The 21,843-nt window shown below is 41.4% G+C and overlaps 2 protein-coding genes and 2 non-coding genes across 5 annotated transcripts; 2 read left to right on the plus strand and 2 right to left on the minus strand.

The window, feature by feature from the left end:
* Nucleotides 1-1,179: 1,179 nt before the first annotated feature.
* TRNAQ-UUG (transfer RNA glutamine (anticodon UUG)) lies at nucleotides 1,180-1,251 on the plus strand. The gene has a single exon. It is a non-coding gene; the product is annotated as a tRNA-Gln (tRNA).
* A 2,122-nt stretch (nucleotides 1,252-3,373) lies between these two features.
* LOC104599982 (cationic peroxidase 1-like) lies at nucleotides 3,374-8,393 on the minus strand. 2 transcript variants are annotated; one of them, XM_010262758.3, is made up of 4 exons: nucleotides 8,265-8,393; nucleotides 4,384-4,575; nucleotides 4,095-4,260; nucleotides 3,374-3,975 (listed from the first exon to the last, which is right to left on the minus strand). In XM_010262758.3, the coding sequence occupies exons 1-4, from the start codon at nucleotides 8,316-8,318 to the stop codon at nucleotides 3,590-3,592; spliced, it is 798 nt and encodes a 265-aa protein (XP_010261060.1). In that variant the 5' UTR covers nucleotides 8,319-8,393; the 3' UTR covers nucleotides 3,374-3,589. The 2 variants fall into 2 exon arrangements, with proteins under 2 accessions (XP_010261060.1, XP_010261059.1); XM_010262757.3 differs by lacking the exon at nucleotides 8,265-8,393 and adding an exon at nucleotides 5,228-5,528.
* Nucleotides 5,972-6,045, plus strand: TRNAN-GUU (transfer RNA asparagine (anticodon GUU)). Its single transcript has one exon. It is a non-coding gene; the product is annotated as a tRNA-Asn (tRNA).
* A 4,551-nt stretch (nucleotides 8,394-12,944) lies between the features above and the next one.
* On the minus strand, nucleotides 12,945-14,692 carry LOC104599981 (cationic peroxidase 1-like). Its single transcript, XM_010262755.2, has 4 exons — nucleotides 14,394-14,692; nucleotides 13,937-14,137; nucleotides 13,632-13,800; nucleotides 12,945-13,540 (listed from the first exon to the last, which is right to left on the minus strand). The coding sequence occupies exons 1-4, from the start codon at nucleotides 14,601-14,603 to the stop codon at nucleotides 13,155-13,157; spliced, it is 966 nt and encodes a 321-aa protein (XP_010261057.1). The 5' UTR covers nucleotides 14,604-14,692; the 3' UTR covers nucleotides 12,945-13,154.
* Nucleotides 14,693-21,843: the final 7,151 nt, after the last annotated feature.

Consider the following 21,843-nt stretch of genomic DNA (forward strand, 5'->3'; position numbering starts at 1 on the left):
AGATTTCCATTGACGCAAGGAAGCAAAACTTTGCTTACAGCGACGACCGAATCCCGAGCAGCTACTGCTAGAATGCCAGCTGCACAAGAAACAACTCCGGGATAGGGTCTCCAGTTGAGACTTGATATTATCAATCACCTCGAACCGTCTTACAGAATTTATGTTTGGCGAAGCTGTCTTCTATCTCTCTAGTGAAGGTGAAAGTGTCATCCCCTGTTTAAGGCCTACATTAATTTCTGCCATCTTCCCCACACAGCTTAAAAACCAATCGTACAAACCAGCAGACAAATATGTTTGATTCCATTGGGGTTTCTTAGGGGGGCGTTTGTCGGTTAAATGCCACTTGTCAACTCACAGATGAGAAGCGTTTCCTATCTTGTATTGTTTGGAAGGGCACTTCAAAAAGTGGGCCATATGGGTGATTCGGTGTGGCACCTCTCCTTTATTTTTGAGTGCCATATTTTGAAATTTAATGGTACAAACTACCCTTTGCATATATTTTGAAATTCAACGGTTGATTTTGGGTGGCAATCACATTCAACGGCCCAAATGACAGGTATAGGAGATCAATAATAATCTGTTGAAACATAAAGGCACACGACATGAGAGAAGAACAAATTTAGCATCGTATTGAAGCAAAAGGAAAATTCATTGGATGATCAACTTTCAGAAAAAGGTATAGGTATGACATACCATTCAGATCGAGAAATAAACAGCAACACCTCATTGGATTAGGTGTTAACGAAGAGCAAACCGTCCAAACCCAAGGCATGCATAACTATATATAGTAGAGGAATAAAGATTGAAGAAGAAAACTTTCCTTAACAAAGCAGTCATGGAAATGGAGACGGAGTAATGAGGCTCCCTGCGGTGCTCTTTAGCCACCACAAGTCTGCAATGCTGACTGCATCTTTAATGGTGCCGAGGGCAGCTGGGCATCATGTTACGTATAAATTTGGTCAAAGCTGCGTTAAGCTCGTTCGGAATAGAATGAACAAAATAAAGGAGAAGCAGGAAATAGGTATTTATTTATAGTTGATCATCGTAGATCGTAGCCGGTCAACGTATAAGCAAAAGAAGAAATATTGAACGACTTTTCATGTGTTTGCCAAGTGGCAACTTTTGTCTACTTCGTTTAAGTCAGAAATATACCGAATTTGAAAACAAGATGAATGAACTGGTTCTATGGTGTAGTGGTTAGCACTCTGGACTTTGAATCCAGCGACCTGGGTTCGACTCCCGGTAGGACCTTTTCTATTTTTCATTTATAAGAAAAAATGAAAAAGTTAAGGGCTAATGATGATTGAAATGTCATAAATGTGCTATTGCAGTTTTTCAAACCCATCATTGGCCCAACCAATTGAACGTTTGGTACAATATATTACGGCCTTTTACTTTGGCCATTGGAAAATCAGTAACTGGAACTGAATCGAAATTAGTCAATTAACCGGTTGACCAGTTTGGTTAATTGTCGATTTTTTAGTTTTTACAATATATATAATAAAAAATTATAAATATATATGTATATAATATTATATTTTAAATAATAAATAATATATTATAAATATATATATATATAATGCATATTTATTAATTTATAATATATAAAAAAACATAATATATATATATACACAATATATATAATATATATAAATATATATAAAATATATAGAAATATATGTATAATAGTTGGTTCGGTTAACCACCGGTTTGTTCTATTGGTTAACCGAAACCAAAAACACCGAACCAAAAATGAATTGATCGGTTTGGTTAAACAATTTTTTAGTTCAATTTCGATTAGTTTTTTGGTGTTTTTTGCTCACCCCTAATTTCAGATTTCACAACTTTTCCAACTCTATTGACATTCCTTAGGAAGTTATTGGCACGTCCTTATTAAACATTTCTAAACTTCCAAATTACCCTTTTCTTAATTTGTGGAACCATTTTGCCCCTTCTACATATATATAATCCAAATTACCCTTTTCTTAATTTGTAGAACCATTTTGCCCCTTCTACATATATATATATATATATATATATATATATATATATATATATATATATATATATATATGTATGTATGTATAAATCCTTTATGTATTTTCCTTTCTTCTTCTTTCTTGCAATGAAGGTATGTCATTCTCTCATCCATTCGAATCTCAAAAGGATATTTTAGTAAATTAGCTCCCTTTGTCAATCCAACTAAGAGGGGACAAAGTGTTAGAATTTGAAAGTCTAGGGGATCTTTGTCTCAAATGAAAATCTGGGGGCTAAACTTTAGCATCAGTGCATCACCAAAGTACGAGTGGTAATCTATAATTTCTCCAATTATTAAAAACCATGGAGTACTCAATCAATGACCCATCTACTAAGGCTGTGTTTGGTTTGAAGGAAAATATAGGGAAATGAAGGGAAATGTAGGAAAACCTTTACAAACCTTGTATAGGTTTCCTTGTATTTCCCTTCCTTTCCCTACCTTTTCCTTCAAACCAAACATAACCTTGAATCCTTGTTTCATTACATAAAGATGAGTTCCGATTAGCTGGAGAGAAAATCATACACACTGGACTGGGCAACCTGTCACGAGAGAATATGCCATTTTTCCACGAGATTGGCTTCCATCGGAGCAATGCCCATTCGAGCAGCCTTTACTGCCTTACATTGAGAATATCTCCGTCATGTTCACCCAGATTGCCTCGGCCCTGCTGGAAGCCGATCTCCTTTTCCATAAACATAAGGTGTGAGACCCACATGGGCCCATGTGCACTAAGACCGTCATGTTCATCCTAATTTCCTCGGCCAATCTGATCCCCAATAGGATTAGCTGCCTTTCTCCAAGGCTATGATTTTATTGTTCAGTCCATCTCCAAAAATTTTAGTTCAGTTGAAAGTTGAAACAATAACAAGTGGGTAAATGAATCAAAATTCAAGGGATAGTGAATCACAAATGGAACCAATTCCGAGGGCTAACTCGTTAGTGTGTTAGCTACTTTGTTCCAGTGTTTGATGCGGAATTGAATCCCCCAACCATCACTTTGGGGAAAAAAAAGGGTCAAGGGTGAAGTTATTATACCAAAAAAAATCACAAGTGGAGTTGTTGTCTGTTGGTAAATGAATCAAAAATTTGCTTCAGAGTATTTTTGGTAAACTAAAACCAATCATTCCACAGTAAAAGTGGGTGGAAATTCGGAAACGTTTTCAATCTGAAATATTTTAAATAAATTTCTGCCATTTCTATAACTTCGTGGGCAGAATAAGGCATAGACAGAGATACTGGGGGGAGGGGGATATCTTGGAGAGGGTGAAATCAGCCTGCAGAGAGAGAGAGAGATGAGGTTTTAATTGGAAATGATTGGACCATTATCGATCAAGATACAGCAACAAAACGCATAATAGATTCACACTTCTTTTTCCATTTATTTTTGGCTGGGAACAAGAGGATTTATTCCATAGGAGAGGGAAAAAAAGAAAGTAATTAAGACACACTATATATAGATCTGTGTTATTGGCTTACATTGGTCTAAGAACCCAGAAAACTTAAGAACAAGCCCATATAGAGAGAAAAGAGCAGACTCCGGAGCAGAGAGAGTCAGTTAACTCTTCTGCAATTGGCCCTAATCTGGCCGTTACTGCCAGTGAGGGGGCTAAGGTTCCCCATCTTGATCATGGCATTCCCGAAATCCGTAAAGAAAGCTGCAGAGTTGATGCTGTAGGTTCTAACTTGAGCATCGGTGGAGCCACCAGTGAAGAGCTGCTGGTCCGAGTGCAACAGCCCCTTGTTGGCCAACAAGTTGGTGAAATAAGCATTATCGAACACTGTAGGAGTTGTGGTGTCAAAATTGGCGAGATTGTTGTCTCCTCCTGCAGTTGGGCAGTTCGACCTCAGGGCTATAGCAAATTGGGTGTCAATATTGGTCTCCTTGTAGATACGATCTCGAAACAATAAGCACCTAGCCTGCCCTATTGTGTGAGACCCTTCAACAACAATCAAACACAGGCGATCGACCAGATATCAGAACAGAAGTTGATCGATGAGCATCCATCTCAAACTGATGACAACTTAGAAAGAGAGGCCTAGAGGGTTAATGGATTACCAGATAGAGCCACCAGTTCGTTCACAGTGAAGCCCTTGTTTGCAAAGGCTGTAATGAGGTCGTCCAGATTCAAGAATGGACTTGGGATGTCAGTGTTAGCTACATCTAAGCTTGCTGTAGTTGAATCTCTCCTGCCCAACTGCACCGTCCATGTAATACCACCCAACTGGGCAAACACGAGTAAATCCAATGTTTGTTTCGATGGTGATTTGAAGCAATCAGAAGAAAATCTATTAATGTTTGTTTGGATGGTGAATTGAAGTAGTGAAGTTTAATTATATAAGCTTACAGCAACAACAGCGTCCCGAGCAGCTACAGCTAGAATGTCTGCACAAGAAATTACTCCCGGGCACAAAAGTTCCAGTTGAGCTTTAATTGAATCGATCACCTCGTACCCTCTCACAGAGTTTGCGTTGGGGAGAGCTGTCTTCTCTCCGGTGAAGGTCGGAGTGTCATCCAAGAGAATAGATGCATCACAACCCTGCTTATATAGCAACCCACAAATTTGTTAACAACTTTTCTTCAAACTTCTCAAACATAGCCTAACTGTTTCAGAGTATGCACAGACTCTAAATTAATTAAGCACATATATAATATAACTATATATGGATATCATATCCAATGTTGTGAAGACCGGCTGGGAGGTTAAACCGGAAAGCTGGTCAGTACGGGGTTTCTCCCTGTTAAACCAGATCAGGGACCGTCAAAATGAGAAAAATGAAATGAAGGCAATCACACGTAGCCAACCCATGAAGGTTGATAATCACAAAGATGACAATAACCATGCATGGATAATTAATAAGGTGTCGTTTGGCAAGTTTTTTATAAAGATCTTCTAATAATCGAGATGTCCAAAAAGGCATATTGAGCTTTTGGGATCTTATCTTCAAAGACAGAGACTTTGATAAGCAGTTTGGTCTACCAGACTTTTAAAGATGCATCTAAAGGTTATTTATCAAGCAAAAAGACCAGAAAATTTCATTTAAAATTTTCCAAAATTCAACGATTTTAGTGTTTTGAAATCCTGCCATGCACATCTTCTCATCTTTTTGGCCTTTGATTACACAAAAGACTTGCCAAACACCGTCTAATTATAAACTATATGAGAGGAAGATGGGTGAAACCAAACTTGCATTAACAAAGCAGTCATGGAAGTGGAGACGGAGCAACGACGCTCCCATGCGGCGCTCTTGAGCCACCGCAAGGTTCACTGCAGTGCTAATGACGGGGAGCGCGAGAGGGCATGTTGTGGCGTAGAAAGTGGGCGATAGCTGCGCCGAGGTAACGTCGAACAGAATGAGAAGGATGGAGAAGTAGAAGCTCCTGAACAAGTAGGAGTAGGCCATGAGAATAAATTATGACGAGAGAAGAGAAGAAGAGAGTTCAGCGATTGTACGTGAAGCTCTCTCGATTCAGTAGGGCATATGGAGAGGTTGGGGTGCTCTCTATTTAAACTAGCTCATCCTGGCAGATGCACAAATTTTTTTTCATAAGGTGCCAGTTGCCGTTTTGTCTTTAGGCCGGAAAACTCTAAATTCCAGAAGATATCTTCTATGGAGAGAGAGGATAAGGGACGAGACATAAAAGAGGAAGGGTCCTCCAGTTTGATTCTAAGGAATATGGTTATATGGTTGTTGATGGAAAAAAAAAATTAATTAATTGAAAATTGCAAATGTTTTATGGAGATTTCATTCTCTTCTGCTCTTATTTTGTTATAATTAAAATTGAAGAAATGGGTAAAGTTAAAGGTCTATTAATTAATTATTTTATAATCAGGTTTTATCGCCCGTTTTAATACTACAACGTTTGTCGCGGCATGCATGTCTATTAATGTATTTCTCAATTATATTTTTGTCCTTGACAGGATACATTGCCGTGCTGGAATAGCTCAGTTGGTTAGAGCGTGTGGCTGTTAACCACAAGGTCGGAGGTTCAAGCCCTCCTTCTAGCGTTAGGAAAATTTGTTCTTTTAACCCAAAAAATATGCGACTTCTGGGTCTACCCTGACTCGGCCCAGACCGGACCAATTGACAACCTATGCTTCAGTTTGCTAGGGCATTACATAATAGTGTACAAATACAATTGGTAAGCACATTTTCCATCAACATATTTTTTATGGCAAAAGGGTTTATAATTATAGTTATATTTGGCTAATTTAGGTTACGTTTGGATAATAAGCTTCAGCATTTTGTGCTTTTAAAACCTCCAATTTTTGGCTTGGGTTACACAGGCCCTAATGCAGCTCAAATGTAAAGGGTTTTATAATTTAAGCCATGTTTGTCTAATTTTGATAATCTATTAATCCACTAGTAGACAACTTTTGGACTGGCCCAGGACATATATTCTAGCCAAGGTTCAAAGTATCAATACAGGGCGATACGCCACTAGGGCGTATCAGCCTGTGTCAGTCCTTTTTTTTTTATTTTAAGTTTTATTTATTTATTTTTCAAAGTCGGTTCAGAGGGGTCAGTTTAAGTGCTGACTACCCTCTGAACTAGGCCCTAACCCGATACAACCCATGTAGGGGCGTATAGGAAAGGGGCTGATATGATATATATGGGCCAATACAGGCTGATAAGTAACGATTTATTTATTTTTTTTAAGTGCCGATTACCCTCTGAACCATACCATGACCCAATACAAATCCATGTAGGAGCGTATAGGAAAAGGGCCAATACGATACGTATTGACCAATACGAGTTGATACATAACAATTTTTTGAACCTTGATTCTAGCATAATTAATCATACTTTGAGAAGGGTACAAATATAAATACGTACAATATAAATACATACAAAATAGAAGATTTTATATATTATATATTTGTATTTATATTTATATTCTAAATACAAGTACAAATACAAATATTTACAAACTGGCAACCACGGTGTTACCACATATCCCGTCTACTCATAAGTCATGCCATAGTATGCATTTGGTGGGCTACCAGTGGAAGATTCTTGGGCATCCAATCTCTGTTTGTAGGGGCTCGAACAACCTCTCAGTTTGTCGGTGACAGAAACGAAGGATGTTGAATTAGAGCTACTGCCCTTGGCTTTCCATCATTCTGTCTCAGTGAGATCACGAGATGGTTCCTGTGTAGGGTGGTAGCTAGGATATAGGAGCCCATTGGGTAGCTTGATCATCTAGCTGGACTGTGCAATCACGGATTACTAAAACTTGGAGGGCCCTTCATACTTCATAATGGCCATGTCTCTATCCCTCCACCATTACCAAAATTTTGTGGAACAAGATGAAACGAAGGCCCTGTTTGGCAATGTTTTCACCTGTTCCAGTTTTCGAGGTTTCATTTCTCACTCTTCAGGAACAACAGAGGCGTTTGACAATTTGTTCATTGAGAATGGATTTTTATTGTATAACTAAACTATTCCTTGCCCGTGTTTTGAATTGTAATTTTTTCATCATTCTAGTATATAAGGTAAACATTAGAAGTGAACAATATAACTACAAATATAAAATAAATAAAATGGAAATAATTCGGCCACTCCTAACAAATGCTATTAGTTTTGATAAATGAATGGTGTTACTTTTGTGGAATTTGGAAATAGTGAAATATTTGTGTAAGAAAATAGTAGAATTAACAATAGAAATAAGTTGTAAACACTAGAATATCTGGTGCATATTCATGAAGTTGGAAAGTCAACAATGGTGTTTCTGGTCTTGTTTAGGTGTATAGGGACCGTGGTGTGTTAGTCTTTAGTTGCATGTGCTTAGTCCTTAGCCTTTGGTCTTTGTCAAGTGTTTCTTGTTATGCTCTGTTTCCTGTGGATCGGTTTTGCTCTCAGTGTTTTTCTTTTATATTCTACCATTTCCATTCTCAACTATCAATGGTGGAGGTCATTAGTGGATTATTTTTTTGAGAGAAGAGTGTGTAGAGACTGTCAAGCTGTATTCCCACTATCTCACCTTGCTTGTAAAGTGTTAGATTTTCTAATTTTGGGAGGATAATTACGTTTTAGGATTTAAGACCTAGCTCCAACCAAAACAGGTTGGGAGAAATGTAGAGTTAGTTATCTACTAGTGTTTTAAGTTAGCTATCGTTATCTCTCTCTCTCAAAACAAGGATTGGGAGAACTATATCAGAGCACAAAAAAACAGAGCATCCACATGTCTACAACAAAGAAACGATAAGAAGGAAAACAACCATACCTGTGTAAATGGTTTTGGTTGGAAAAAAGTCATCGGTGATGTGTTTTTGGCCATTCACTATCCTTAACTCAACTCAGCGTTCACCTCCCTGGGGTTGTGCATTGGTAGAGATGAGGTCGAAGGAATGATGAATGAACATTATGGCTTTAGAGTTTATTATTTTGAGCGGAATGACAAAACTGCCCCTATTCTCACGAGAGAATGTGGCATACGTATTCGTAACTAATAAGGGACGTTGTGGGAACTATACATTCCCAGAGAACGAGTTCTTTGAGAGCGTCCTTTGGGTGCTGTTCTCACGCGGGAATGGCTCGTTTCTTTCGTTTTATTTTTGCCAAACATGTTTTTGTTCTACAGGAACGTCAGAAATAGCAGAAACACTCTCGCGGGAAAATTGCCAAACAGGGCCTAAGTTAATTACATATTCACTTACAATTGATTTCATATTGTTTGTTTATATGTTAATTGTTTTTTGTTTTTGAAAATAAAATCATGTATATTGGCAGATGCCTCCTTAGGGGGTGTTTTTCCAGTGTGGCAGTTGGTTCTATTTTCAAAAACCAGCCATTGTCGAACACCCCCATAATGAGTTATCTAAGCATGATTCAAAGTATTGAATATCACAAGCTTTTAACAGTGATACTTATTTTTTTTAATATTTTTTGTCTAATATTTCAAAAACAAAGGGGTTTGTAATGTTCAAATCTATAGAAAGCTCCTAAGTCCTAGTATGTAGTGTTTCACTCACCCTGATAACCAATACTGTGAATCATGAGTCAAGTGACTAGAGGATCTTCTATGTAGCAACTCATAGTAATCCAGATTTGCTCCTCCCACAGCACTCCTCACACAAACCTCACAATACATCCCACCGTCTTTTATGAACATCTCCCAATGAAGTCAAGCCATAGTAATATTTTTTTCTTGAGAAATGTGAGACAAAATTTATAAAGTAAAAAGAAATAAAGAAAGCATACAAGTCAAGGCATGATAAATTGGTAATGCATCCCCAATGGTAGTTGAGTATCTAAATGCCTGACATATTCATCCCCAATGGTTAGGATTTAGGCCACAAAATTTGGACACGATCATATTTCAGTGCAATAGTCCAATTTGCATACATATTGGATACATACATTTATGATACATTGGGAATTTGGGTACAACTCAGAATATAATAAAGTCGTCATCATCATCATCATCATCTTAGTTCATCCCAGTTATATGGGTCCAGATATATGAATTTTGTTTCGTTTTGTCATTCCATCCTGATATATGTTCATTGTTAAATAAATTTTTATTGAATAGTTGCGTTTGAAAACAACGCAAATATCTAGAGTATAAAATAGTTCGTATAAATTGTAAAGTTGGGTCAGTTTTGTATTGATAAATTTATCTTCTTACCAAATAGATTTTTAACTGAAATGGATGCAAATACGAATTCCAATAAAACATACGCTTTTTTTTTATCAAAACTCCACTTGAATGCAAATTTACTTATTTTTTATTGATATAGTTTTATATCTTATTATCAATGTAAAAATGCATTGGTCTGTCATTTGTCAATGCAAAAATGTAATGTTACCAAACACAGGCAAAAGTGAACCAGAATGCAAATTTACCCTGAACCGAGATTTACACTCCATTTGCATCGTTTCCAAACGCAGCCAGAGGAGAGAATGTAAACCGCTTTTGCCCTTTTTTTCTAAACTGCATGCAATTGGCAAACTTCAAGTTTCAGGGTCCGTTCCGTTTGGTATGTGGGAATAGAAGTTTGGAATTGAAATCAGAATCCAATCATTTGGTTTCCCATTCCTGGTGGAATGATACTTTCCCAATTGAGGGAATGGCCATTCCCTCCCCTTCCCTTAGGAATGAGAATCCCATTCCAGCCAATTCCAATTTTCATTTGAACCAAAAGTCAGGGAGAATAGACCATTCCAATTGTGATTCCCAAGGATTTCAATTTATTCCAATTCAAACTGCCAAACAAATCTTAGTGTTTTCAATAAGATTTCCCCAGTTTCTAAATGCCAAACCAGTATTTATTATTTGGCGGGTCCTGATTTGGAACCATATCTGTCATGCTAGGACTTAATCCTGTTAAGACTTGTAAACATGCCACACAGTGGGTCCAGGTCTATGGATGCTTGGACCCACCCTGAACCCGACCCATTTGAAACCCTTAGCTGTACATGAGCTGGCAGGTCCTTGAAGCTTACCTCAAATCAGCTGAACAGGAGTCCAATTGGATTGTACTCTGCTTGGTTTACAGCATGCTAATATAGAGCCCAAGTTAATTGACTGTATGGTTGGGCTTCAATGGGCTTTAATATAGCAAACTTGAGTTAAAGAAATAGAGCCAATCTTAAACTAGACAAGCCATTCATGGGCCGAATTTAGGCTCTTCAGAAGTACAAGGCAGATCCAAGATGGATAAGCCTCTGGCTCTGGTCATTTACTTCCATAGGATGTGTTTATTTCCATACTCTCGCCAGTGTTAATTTTCGCTTCCTTCATGCCAAACACCCCATTGTGAACAAGTAACCAGTATTATATTAAGAGGTCAATTGATAACAGCTGAATGGCTGAACTGACTTGTTGATTTTGTCTTGCAACTCTTTATTGGCGGGTTGATTGGAAGCTCCTGCATGTAGGGGTGGATTAGAGCCAAACCGAGTTGAATACTTGGCTATTCGAGCTCAATTCGATTAGCAAACGAACATATATATCAGGCTTGAACTCGACTCGAAGTTCAGTTTAAATCGAGCCGAGCTGAACTTGAATAGCTCATGAAAAACTTAGCTTGTGGCCACCCCTACCTGCACGTCCCAATTGGAATGGTAACCTAATCAAGGAAAGTAATTATCTTTCCTGCACGGTCCAATTTGGTACTACTATGTGGAGGGACAAAGTGGCCAATCTAAATTGAATCATATTGAAGCTTTATTCAGTGATATCCAAGGTTTTAAATTTTGAAAATTCCGCCCGTTTCATACAAAATCCAATTTTTGGGACAAAATGGATGAAGTATTGGGTCGTCGAGAATGGAATCAAGAGAGGAGAGAAAGAGAGAGATTCTGAATTCCCATCAAATAGAGTATAGATTCATTGGGATTTCACTTCAATTACCTATGACCTATAAATATTTAGAACCATGGTGATATTGTTCATACCCAAGGTTCCTATTTTTATTTTTTTTTTCAAGTAAGAAAATTCGAATGACTATAATATGACGGAGGAATTTGGGGCAGAAATTTGACTGTAAAGGTAAGGCCCAAATGCCGTGCTTGTTTGTTTAATGAGACTAATGAAATGGGATTAATTGAACGCAATAGCTATATAGCGGGCTGTGGAATCATTGACAACGCTTCACACCATTCTTAAAATAATCACCAAACTCTCTCACTTGGCATTTATGGATGATCTGGGGCATTATCATTGGTACCATACCGTGCTGCACAGGCATCGCGTTCAGCTAATTCCATTTAGATTTTAGACCGTAATTTGGTTGAACTCATCACAGACTTTTCCACGGATCAGGGTTAGATTTTCAGGCTCTGGGCTGGGTATGGGCTTAAATCTTGGCATTGATCCCAATTGAGATTGGACTTGGGTTGAGAAATGAGCTCAGGCAGTTTCAACCTTAGACCCAATCTGCCTTAACTCAATATGTATCATTCATTATGTGCATTGTAGTGTATAATTGCAATGTGTACATATAACCATCCATGCTATCTTTTATTTTTAAAACCATGTATATTTATATATTTGTGCTATCCAATGACATTTATATGTACATTATTTTATATTTAATTTGGATCATAAAATACAGTTAAAATGCAGAAATGGCAGAGCTTAAAATTTGACCAACCTTTCTTAGCCTCCACCAATCCCACCTGAGATCAGCCAGGCCCAATAAGACATGATTGGGTTTCTAACATTTTATTGGGATGTCACTTATGATTTGCAAAGAAATTATAATATTATATGGCCAATTGCTTCCAATTAAATGCAATTAAAAAATTAGGAGAATCCTCATTTATCTCTCTATCTTAGAAACTTTTACTTCATTGCATAGTTGGGAACAATGGCACTTTAACCAATATGTCATTTATATAGGTAAACATGATTATTTGAGTAAATATTTCTTGAGAAATATTGATACTTACCCGTGTTCTTTTGTTTCCTAGGTAAAGTTATACGATCATTGGTTTTATCCATAAAAGTGTCATTATTAAAAGGACAATTAATGTTATCATATCATGCATTAATAATTTTCCATGTGAATGAGAAAGTTGTTTACTTAAATCTCTCCAAATGGTATTACTTAGCCAAGCAACAAAACTACTTACGAACCATTATTTCTCATGGGACCCACTAATACTGAAATACACACATGGATTTCTTTCTTTTCCATTTTCCATGGGACTCATCAACTTATTTGCACCCATTTGTTCGAAAAGGAACTAGGCCTGGGGGAATTGATACCAATATAAGAGGGGGTATGGTGTGATAGTGGAAGTGTTGGAAAAGTTTTAAATTGGTAGAGAGTGCACACTGAAATAAAAATTTGTGGGGTGGGTTTTGAGTTAGATTTCCCCTTAATTATTCAATTGAATTTTTGGATTCGTACTGATGGAATTTGGAGAAGATGAAATTTGTTGAAACAGAAAAGAGTACTAAACAGTGCTTCCATTGATAGTAAATTAAAGGTCACCACATTAAACGGCACCACGTACATCACACATTCACCTCTCTACCGTTTTATAGAGATGTATTTACTTTATTAACATATAAAACTAGGAAAAGGACAAGCACAAGGAAACGAAAAAGTTGCTCCAAAATACATGGAATGGAGGAGGAGGAGTAAAAAGGTTCGTTCAGCAGCTAAGTGTTAACCTTTCTGCAATTCGTCCTTATCTGGCCCGCAGTTCCAGTCGATACGTCAAGGCTCCCCATCTTGATCATGGCGTTCCCAAAATCGGAAAAGAAAGCTGCAGAGTTGGTGCTGTAAGCTCTAACTTGAGCGTCAGTGGAGCCACCACTGAAGAGCTCTTGGTCTGAGTGCAGCAGACCCTTGTTGTCCAACAAGTTGGTGAAATAAGCATTATCGAACGTTGTATCAGTTGTGTTGTCAAGATTGTGGAAGAAGCCATCACCTCCCTGATCACAGGTGGATTTTAGGAATCCATGAAATGTGGAGTCTATGTTGGCGTCGTTGTCGATACGATTTCTGAAGGTCAAGCACTTGGCCAGACCAACTGAGTGAGCTCCTTCAAAAACAAAAAGAAGACAACAGTTAAGCAGATCATCAAACATTTAGTCATGTAATTAGAAACAGCGCCATTCATGAGCTCTAGCTACCTGATAGAGCAACGAATTCAGTTTCAGTAAACCCCTTGTCTGTGAAGTTTTTTATGAGGGTACTGAGATCCGAGTCAAAAAACGGGAGGCCACCACTGTTAGCCAGAGCAAAATTTGCAGTTGTTGAATCTCTTCTCCCTAACTGCACTGTCCATGAAGTGCCACCCAACTGGGATAATTATATTGCAAAGAAAACAAAGTGTCAGAATATATATGTATACATATACTAAAGAAAACCGCCAAACATTGCTATAAATTAAAAGATATTCGAGGAATTTCTATGGTGAAATGGAGCTTTTGCTTACAGCAACGACGGCGTCGCGAGCAGCTACTGCTAGAATGTCTGCACAAGAAACAACTCCAGGGCACTCAGTAGTTTCCAGTTTAGTTTTAATGGCGTCGATCACTTCATATCCTCTCACGGAGTTTAGGTTGGGAGCAGCGGTCTTCTCCCCTGTGAAGCCAGTAGTGGAATCGTCATCCAAGAGAAGAGATGCGTCACAGCCCTATTCAATACATAGAGTATTATTGTTTGTCAATAGTCATCATCAATGCTATATATTCTTCAAAGAGGAGAAGATCATTATTATACTTGGGACCCCACATAAACACATTAAAAAAGAAATTAAAACAGATCTAAATATATAAATTGAAATGAAAGCTACACAAATTAACTATAGCTATGGCCAACTTCGTCTCATTTGTTAGCAAGCGATACAGAAATTAGCTAGGCAAGCTTGGTGAATAGGACTGACTACTTACCGTAACAAAGCAGTCATGAAAATGGAGACGGAGCAATGAGGCCCCCATGCGACGCTCACGAGCCACTGCAGAATTTACTTCAGATTGAATGGTGGAGAGGGCTGTGGGGCACGACGTCGCGTAGAAATTCGACGACGATAGCTGCCCAGAGGCCATGCCCATTAAAAAGAGTAAGATAGAGAATAAGGTGATGAGGCTGCTAAATGCCATGGACGTAGAGGGGATTGAGTGGATAATAGAAGAAGAAGTGAGGAGAGTTAAGTCGACACTTGTTGAGTGCTTGTGGCTTCGGAGCTCCATGCCATGCCCTATTTATATTAGCCCTCGCCCCTCACTAGCTCGTATCATCAGGTCAAAGTATATTGGATCTTCAGAGGAATAATGAAAATGGGTTATTTTAAACAAGAGCTGGATGACTTTTCTTCCTTTGCCTACCTTGAAGAAAACCCCACCTATATAAAATAAACCCAATCAAGATTCTATCTCTGCTGGTTGTTGAGGAGAGATCACAAGCTAGGAGTAGAACATACAGAAATTAATTAATATTGCTAAGGGGTGATATCTCACATGGTTCTAATCCAAATTGTTAAGGAGTACTGCTGGTGTAATAGTCGTCTAAAGAAGGAATCCTAAGTTTTGCTTCTAGAAAAAAAAAAAAAAAAAAGAGGCTTCTGTCTTAAGTCTAGCTAGGCCACAGCAAATTGACTAACTGAGTTGAGTACCCCATTTGAAATTTTTTGGTTGCACCGGGGTGCAAACCCTCGGGCCGGGGCCCTTAAGATCTTAACAAATGATCAATCCAAAGTGCACCCTTAAGTTGCAGTGAAATAACCCCATGGAATATGGTAAATAAATTTGAATCCAGTCGACCGGTTTAGGGTGACCTAAATATGGATTTGCCCTTGTACAGTGCCATACAAGCCTCATAGAAATTATTTAATTTCACTCAATTCATTTACTAATGATATACATTTCTAATCCTTTATTAATAATATATGGGATTTTTCAAATTTTAAGCTTGATTTCTTAATGGCAATTCAATAATCAATATGCAAATTTGATCTAAATCCAATTTAAGCTAGATGGGTAAGAGTCCAAATCTGAACTATATATATAAACAAAACGAATTAATTTATTAATCTCTCTCTCTCTCAATGTATTCTACAACGACCTAACTAATACTGTTTGATCTATTCTTGTTGATCAGTTTATTCAAATCACACTCATATATTACAAAGAAGCAATGAACATTAGTATTCTCAAATCTAAATACTAAACTGAGTTAATAGTTGCATCATATCTATGAACAAAAAACTTGAGTTGATAATTGTGAAGAAGCTGCAAAATTTGATTGTGACCCTCCAATTTAATACACTAACACCTAACACTGATATGTCCTCATGCTCAACAAGTTGTCAGTTCAATATATAGATTCCTCATTTATAGATTAATGGCATTTTGTTCATTTGTAGATATAGCAGCCATGGATATATTAAAATATACAAGTCCAAATAGTACACAGTAAACTATGTATGAGTAGAGCAGTGATTTTCCACTCTTTTGCTTGCCATTTAGTTGATGAACATCGATCTATGACAAGGGACTGAAAGAAATCGCAAGATTTGATCGAGTTGAAAAGACAAACCCTCTATTTGAAAATTGATCACTTAAAAAGAAAAAAACAATTTCTCACTTTTTAGATTTTAATTACTCACATCCAAATATAATGCAACCGCAGTGTAAAACGACTTTTAATTTTCTATGGCTGGAATCATGGAAACCGTTCAGTTTTCTTCTTTTTACAATGCAAACAAAAGAAGTCTAAATGATGTCCATGAAAGAAGAAAGAGTTGATATATAGCAGGAATCACTGGGTGAGGCTTGTCCCCTAAATAGGGGTTCAGGCTTCAGAGAAGTGGAAAATCAGCTCTAAATTTGCTGCATGGTAAGTGATCGTGCACAATCCGGCCGGTCTTAACTGTCAACGGCCTTGCCTCTGAATGGAGCTACAGGGGACCTGAAACGGAGAAGATGAGGAAGCTCCGGGGGGAACCCGGTGTGATTGCTCCGAAGCTCAAGTTAGAATTCTCTCAAAGGCAAGATAAAATCAGATGGCGCAAAGTTCACATACCTTGTTCTTGGGGGGTAGGGAGCCTTTTATAACCACCTCGCACACTCACTCTTAAGCTTCTGTCAGGTTGGGTATGACTCTCTGCGCTCCTGCCAGTTTGGGTGTCATCACCTCTACTGAGACAGAACCGCCACTGCTCTCTTTGTCGGAGCCGTCTCTGCAACTGGAGATGGCGGTGGCAAGTGGCGGTGGCAGGTGGCCGTTGAAGTGCGGCTGTCAAGTGTCAGATCCCAAGTCAGTCAGGTGCGCCGCCCCTGGATACGGATTTCCTCGGTGTCAGGCGTGGTACGATTGTTCAGTTTGGCGTCCTGGAGGCGAAGTGCTGGAGTGGGGAGCGAGGTGGTCTTGAGTTCGGATAGAGGTGTGTCCCGAATTGCCATGGGTCAGGCTAGTTCGGGTTGTTGCCCTTTGTGTTTGTAAGGCTTGGAGCCTAAGGGAGAGCTCGGTCTCCTTGTGGGGAGTTCGGGCTCCTTGTAGGGAGTTCGGGCTCCTTGTAGGGAGTTCGGGCCCCTAGTGGGAGTTCGGGCCCCTAGTAGGGAGTTCGGGCACCTAGTGGGAGTTTGGGCCCCTAGTAGGGAGTTCAGGCTACCGGTTCCTCCCTTCGGTGCTCGTGCTTTGCCCACGCCGGGTTCGGGTACCATGATCTTATGGAGAACCAGGTCATCGATGCGGAAGCTCCGCTTCTTTACTCTAGCGTTGTAGTACCGAGCTACTTTTTGTTGGTAAGCCGTTGTCCGGATGTGCGTGAGGTCTCTTACCTCATCCAGTAGGTCGAGGTTGGTGCGTAACTCATCTCCGTTTGTCTGATCGTCATATGTTTCTAGTCGCAGTGTAGGTATTTCGATTTCCGCTGGGATTACCGCTTCGGTGCCATAGGTGAGGTTAAAGGGGGTCTCTCCCGTGGTGGTTTTTTTCGTAGTTCAGTGAGCCCACAGAACACTTGGTAGCTCGTCCGCCCACAACCATTTAGCTCGGTCTAGTCGTGCTTTCAGTTCGTGGAGGATGGCTCTGTTCATTACTTCTGTCTGACCGTTTGCCTGCGGGTGTGCGACCGATGTGAAGTTCTGACGAATTCCCATATCTTGGCACCATTCTTGGAACTTGATATCCTCGAACTGTTTTCTGTTGTCGGAGATCAGTACCCGAGGTAGCCCGAAGCGACATACTATGTTCCTCCAAAAGAAGTTCTGTATGTTTCGGGCTGTGATCGTTGCCAGAGGTTCAGCTTCTATCCACTTTGTGAAGTAATCTACTACCACCACTAGGAACTTTCTCCCACCTGTTGCTGGTGGGAAAGGCCCCAGGAGGTCGATGCCCCATTGCGCAAAGGGCCATGGACTGGTGAGGTGATTGAGGTCGGCAGCAGGCTGATGGTGGATATTGGCGTGCTTCTAACACTTGTCGCATTTCTTGACGAGCTCGACCGCCTTTGCCTTCATCGTTGGCCAGTAGTATCCTTGTTGAAGTGCCTTTTGGGCGAGGGCTCTGCCCCCCAAGTGTCCGCCGCACAGACCTTCATGGGTGTCACGTAGTACGAGTTCGGCTTCGGCAGGTCGCAAGCAACGCAGGTAGGGAGCGTGTAAGACCGTTGGTACAACCGTTCGTCTATTAAGACATATTTGGCTGCTTGGTGCTGCACCCTCTTGGCTGCATTGCGGTCCGTAGGGAGGGATCCATCTAGCAAGAAGCTCGCGAATGGGTCGATCCAGCTCGGCTCTGCTTCCAGGACGGGAGCGACCTCCTCTGCCACACCGAGAATGCTAGGCCGAGGTAAGTCCTCTATGTACACGGTTCTCATGGTGTTGTGACTCGTGCTGTCTAACTGAGACAGGGCGTCGGCCTCAGTGTTCTCTGACCTCGGGATTTGCCTGATGAAGTGTGACCGGAAGTTGAGCAGAGCCTCCTTTACTTTGGCCAAGTATAAGATCATAGTGAGCTCGCGTGCTTCGTATTCGCCAATAACCTGGTTGACCACGAGCTGAGAATCATTGCATATAACTATGTACTTTGCTCTTACCTTTTGCGCTAGGTTCAACCCGGCTATCAGTGCCTCGTACTCCGCCTCGTTGTTGGATGCCGCGAACTCAAAGCGTAGTGCGTATTCCAATTTCGTGCCACCTGGGCCACGTAGGACTATTCCAGCCCCGCTGCCCTGCTGATTCGAGGAGACATCTACGTGAAGGATCCAGGGCTCCTCATCCCAGGTCACGTTTGGCCTAACCAGGAGAGATGCCACACTGGCTGCTACTTCACGGGGTTCGGACTCTATTGGCTTGGGAGCTCCGGGCTTGCCCGAACTGGGGATCTCGGGCTCAACCAGCACAGGGGCTTCGAGGCTGAACGTGCACTCGGCGATAAAATCTGCTAAGGCTTGGGCCTTAATAGCAGTTCGTGGCTTATACTGGAGGTCGTACTCGCTGAGCTCAATGGCCCACTTTGTTAACCGACCGGAAACTTCGGGCTTAAGTAAGACTTGCCTTAGAGGTTTGTTGGTCAAGACCAGGACAATGTAAGCCTGGAAATACGAGCGGAGTTTCCGAGCTGCAATTACCAGTGCATACGCTAGCTTTTCTATCTGCGGGTATCTTGCCTCTGCTCCCTGCAGAATTTTACTAACGTAGTAGACGGGTCGCTGGACCCGATCTGCTTCTTTTATTAGTACCGAACTGACCACCTCGTCGCTTGCCGAGAGATACAGTTCTAAGACTTCACCCTCCTCGAGCCTGGCCAAGGTTGGCACAGTAGCGAGGTAGCTCTTTAGCTCGTCGAACGCGAGTTGGCAGTCTCGGGTCCATTCGAACCCTTTGCCTTTGATTGCCTTAAAGAAAGGCAGACAACGGTCTGCCGATTTGGACATGAAGCGGCTCAGAGCGGCTATGCGGCCGTTTAGCCTATGAACTTCTTTCACTTTCCGGAGTGGTCTCATATCTAGGATGGCCTTTATCTTGTCCGGGTTGGCCTCAATTCCGCGCCGGTTGACAATGTACCCTAGGAACTTGCCCGATGTGACACCGAAGACATTTGTTGGGGTTTAGTTTCATGCAAAATCGATGCAGAATTTGGAAAACAGAATCTAAGTCTTGTATTAACTCTTGTGAGAACTGCGTCTTGACGACCATGTCGTCTACATAACATTCTATTTTCGTGCCAATTAAGGGCCAAAATAGCTTATTTACAAGTCTTTGGAAGATCGCCCCAGCATTCTTCAGTCCGAAGGGCATGACCTTGTAACAGTACAGGCTGAACTCGGTTATGAAGCTGGTTTTTTCCTCATCGGACTGGTCCATCTTGATTTGGTTGTAACCTGAGTAGGCGTCCAAGAAGCTTAGCAGCTCATGTCCTGAGGTCGTGTCCACTAGGCGGTCAATTCTGGGGAGGGGGAAGCAGTCTTTTGGGCAAGCTCGGTTCAGGTCGGTGTAGTCGACGCACATGCGCCACTTGCCGTTTGCCTTTTTCACCAGCACTGGGTTGGCCACCCAGCTCGGGTAATGAACTTCCCTTATGAAGTCCGCTGCGATGAGCTTTTCGACCGCCCTCCAACGCTCTGGGGCTAAGTTGCGTTTCTTCTGTCTAATGGGTCTGACTACAGGGTCAGTGTTTAGTTTGTGAGTTATAAGGCCATGGTCAATACCGAGCACATCGGCCGCGGACCATGCAAAAATATCTAAATTTTGAAGTAAGATACTCACCAGTTCGGCCCGTAGAGGCTCCTTGATGGAAGCAACGATCTGTATTGTCCGAGCTGGATCCGTAGCCGAAGTCAGAATTGCGACTGTTTCCTTCGTGGGCGAAGCTTGTTCCTCGCCCTACTCCGTAGGCCGCTCCAGCTCGAGGTCATCGGCCGCCTTGGTTTTTCCCTTCAGGGCGGCAACATAACACTTGCGGGACTCAAGCTGGTCGCCCCGCGCTACCCCCACACCAAAGTCTGTAGGAAACTTCATTGCTAGATAGTAGGTGGAGACCATTGCCCGCAGAATATGCGTAGATGGCTGTCCTATTATGGCATTATATGGGGAGGGGTCACGACCACCAGGAAATCGTGGTTGAGTCTGACCGCACAGGGCCATGTGCCAACTTCCACCGGTACTGTTATCTTTCCGAGGGGCCTGACTTCCTCTCCGCTGAAGCCCACCAGAGGAGTGTTTGAGGGCTTCAGCTCGCTTCTCTGCAACTGTAGCTGGTCAAATGCCGACTTGAAGAGGATGTCTGCCGAACTACCTGAATTCACAAATACGCACCTGACTTCGAAGTCGTTGATCCTTAGTTTTATGACGAGCGCGTCATCGTGGGGGTAGTGGACACCTCGCGCATCATCTTCCGTGAAGAAGATTAGTTCTTCTGTCTTCGGCCTCTTTGGAGGGTTCTGTTCTTCTCGGGCTGCCTCGCGAACTGACGTCCGGGCTGCTGCCGAAGTACACCCTGCTACCACCGAACCTCCCACTATCACATGGATGGTTCCCCGAACTGGCCTCTCTTCCGGAGGCTGTCGTTGCAACGCTTTGGCTGGTCTGCTGCTGGATTCGGGGATATCCTTTCCGTGCTCCCCTTGTCGACTTGCCTTATCGTTATTATTATTATCATGCTGTACAAAATTTCTCAAGTATCTGCGACGGATGAGTCCCTTTATCATGTCTCGGAGATTATTACACTGTTCAGTACTATGACCGTGATCTCTATGAAAACTACAGTACAAATTTTTATTTCTCTCGTTTGGATTCCCCTTCAGGCGAGGTGGCCACTTCACGTATGGGGCATCTTTGATCGTCATCAAGATCTCGGTCCACCTCGTGTTTAACGGCGTGTAATCCGTCCGAACTGCTAAGGCAGCTCGGGATGGCTGGCTTAGCTTCGCCTCCCGGGCCGGGTTTCTTTTGTCACCTGGGTTGGGAGGCTCACCTTCTCTTTTCCTTTTCTTGACCCCGCCTTCGGTCCTTTGGTTGATCTCTTCCTCTGATCTCATGAACTTGTCCACGAGTTTAAGGAATTCGGTCACGGTCGCGGGCTGGCTGGCTACCATGTGCCATTTAAACTCCTTGTGCGTTACTCCTCTCTTAGCCGCCGCGAGTTGTACCGCGGGGTCTAATCGCGGTATCTACAAGCACGCTTCATTGAACCGCTTGATGTAGCCCCGGATGGATTCTCCTTCTCTCTGGACTACTCCGAAGATGCTTTCCTCAGTTCTGGGGCACCGCTTGCTGGTAACGAAGTGTGCTGTGAAGACCTGCATGAACTGGGTCCAGCTTCTTATTGACCCTGGGGCTAGGTTCCTGTACTAGGTGCGAGCCACCCCCTTGAAGGTGGTGATGAAGGTCACGCACA

Source organism: Nelumbo nucifera, chromosome 5 (genome assembly GCF_055504915.1).
Source record: "Nelumbo nucifera cultivar China Antique chromosome 5, China Antique-T2T, whole genome shotgun sequence".
Taxonomy (NCBI): Eukaryota; Viridiplantae; Streptophyta; class Magnoliopsida; order Proteales; family Nelumbonaceae; genus Nelumbo; species Nelumbo nucifera.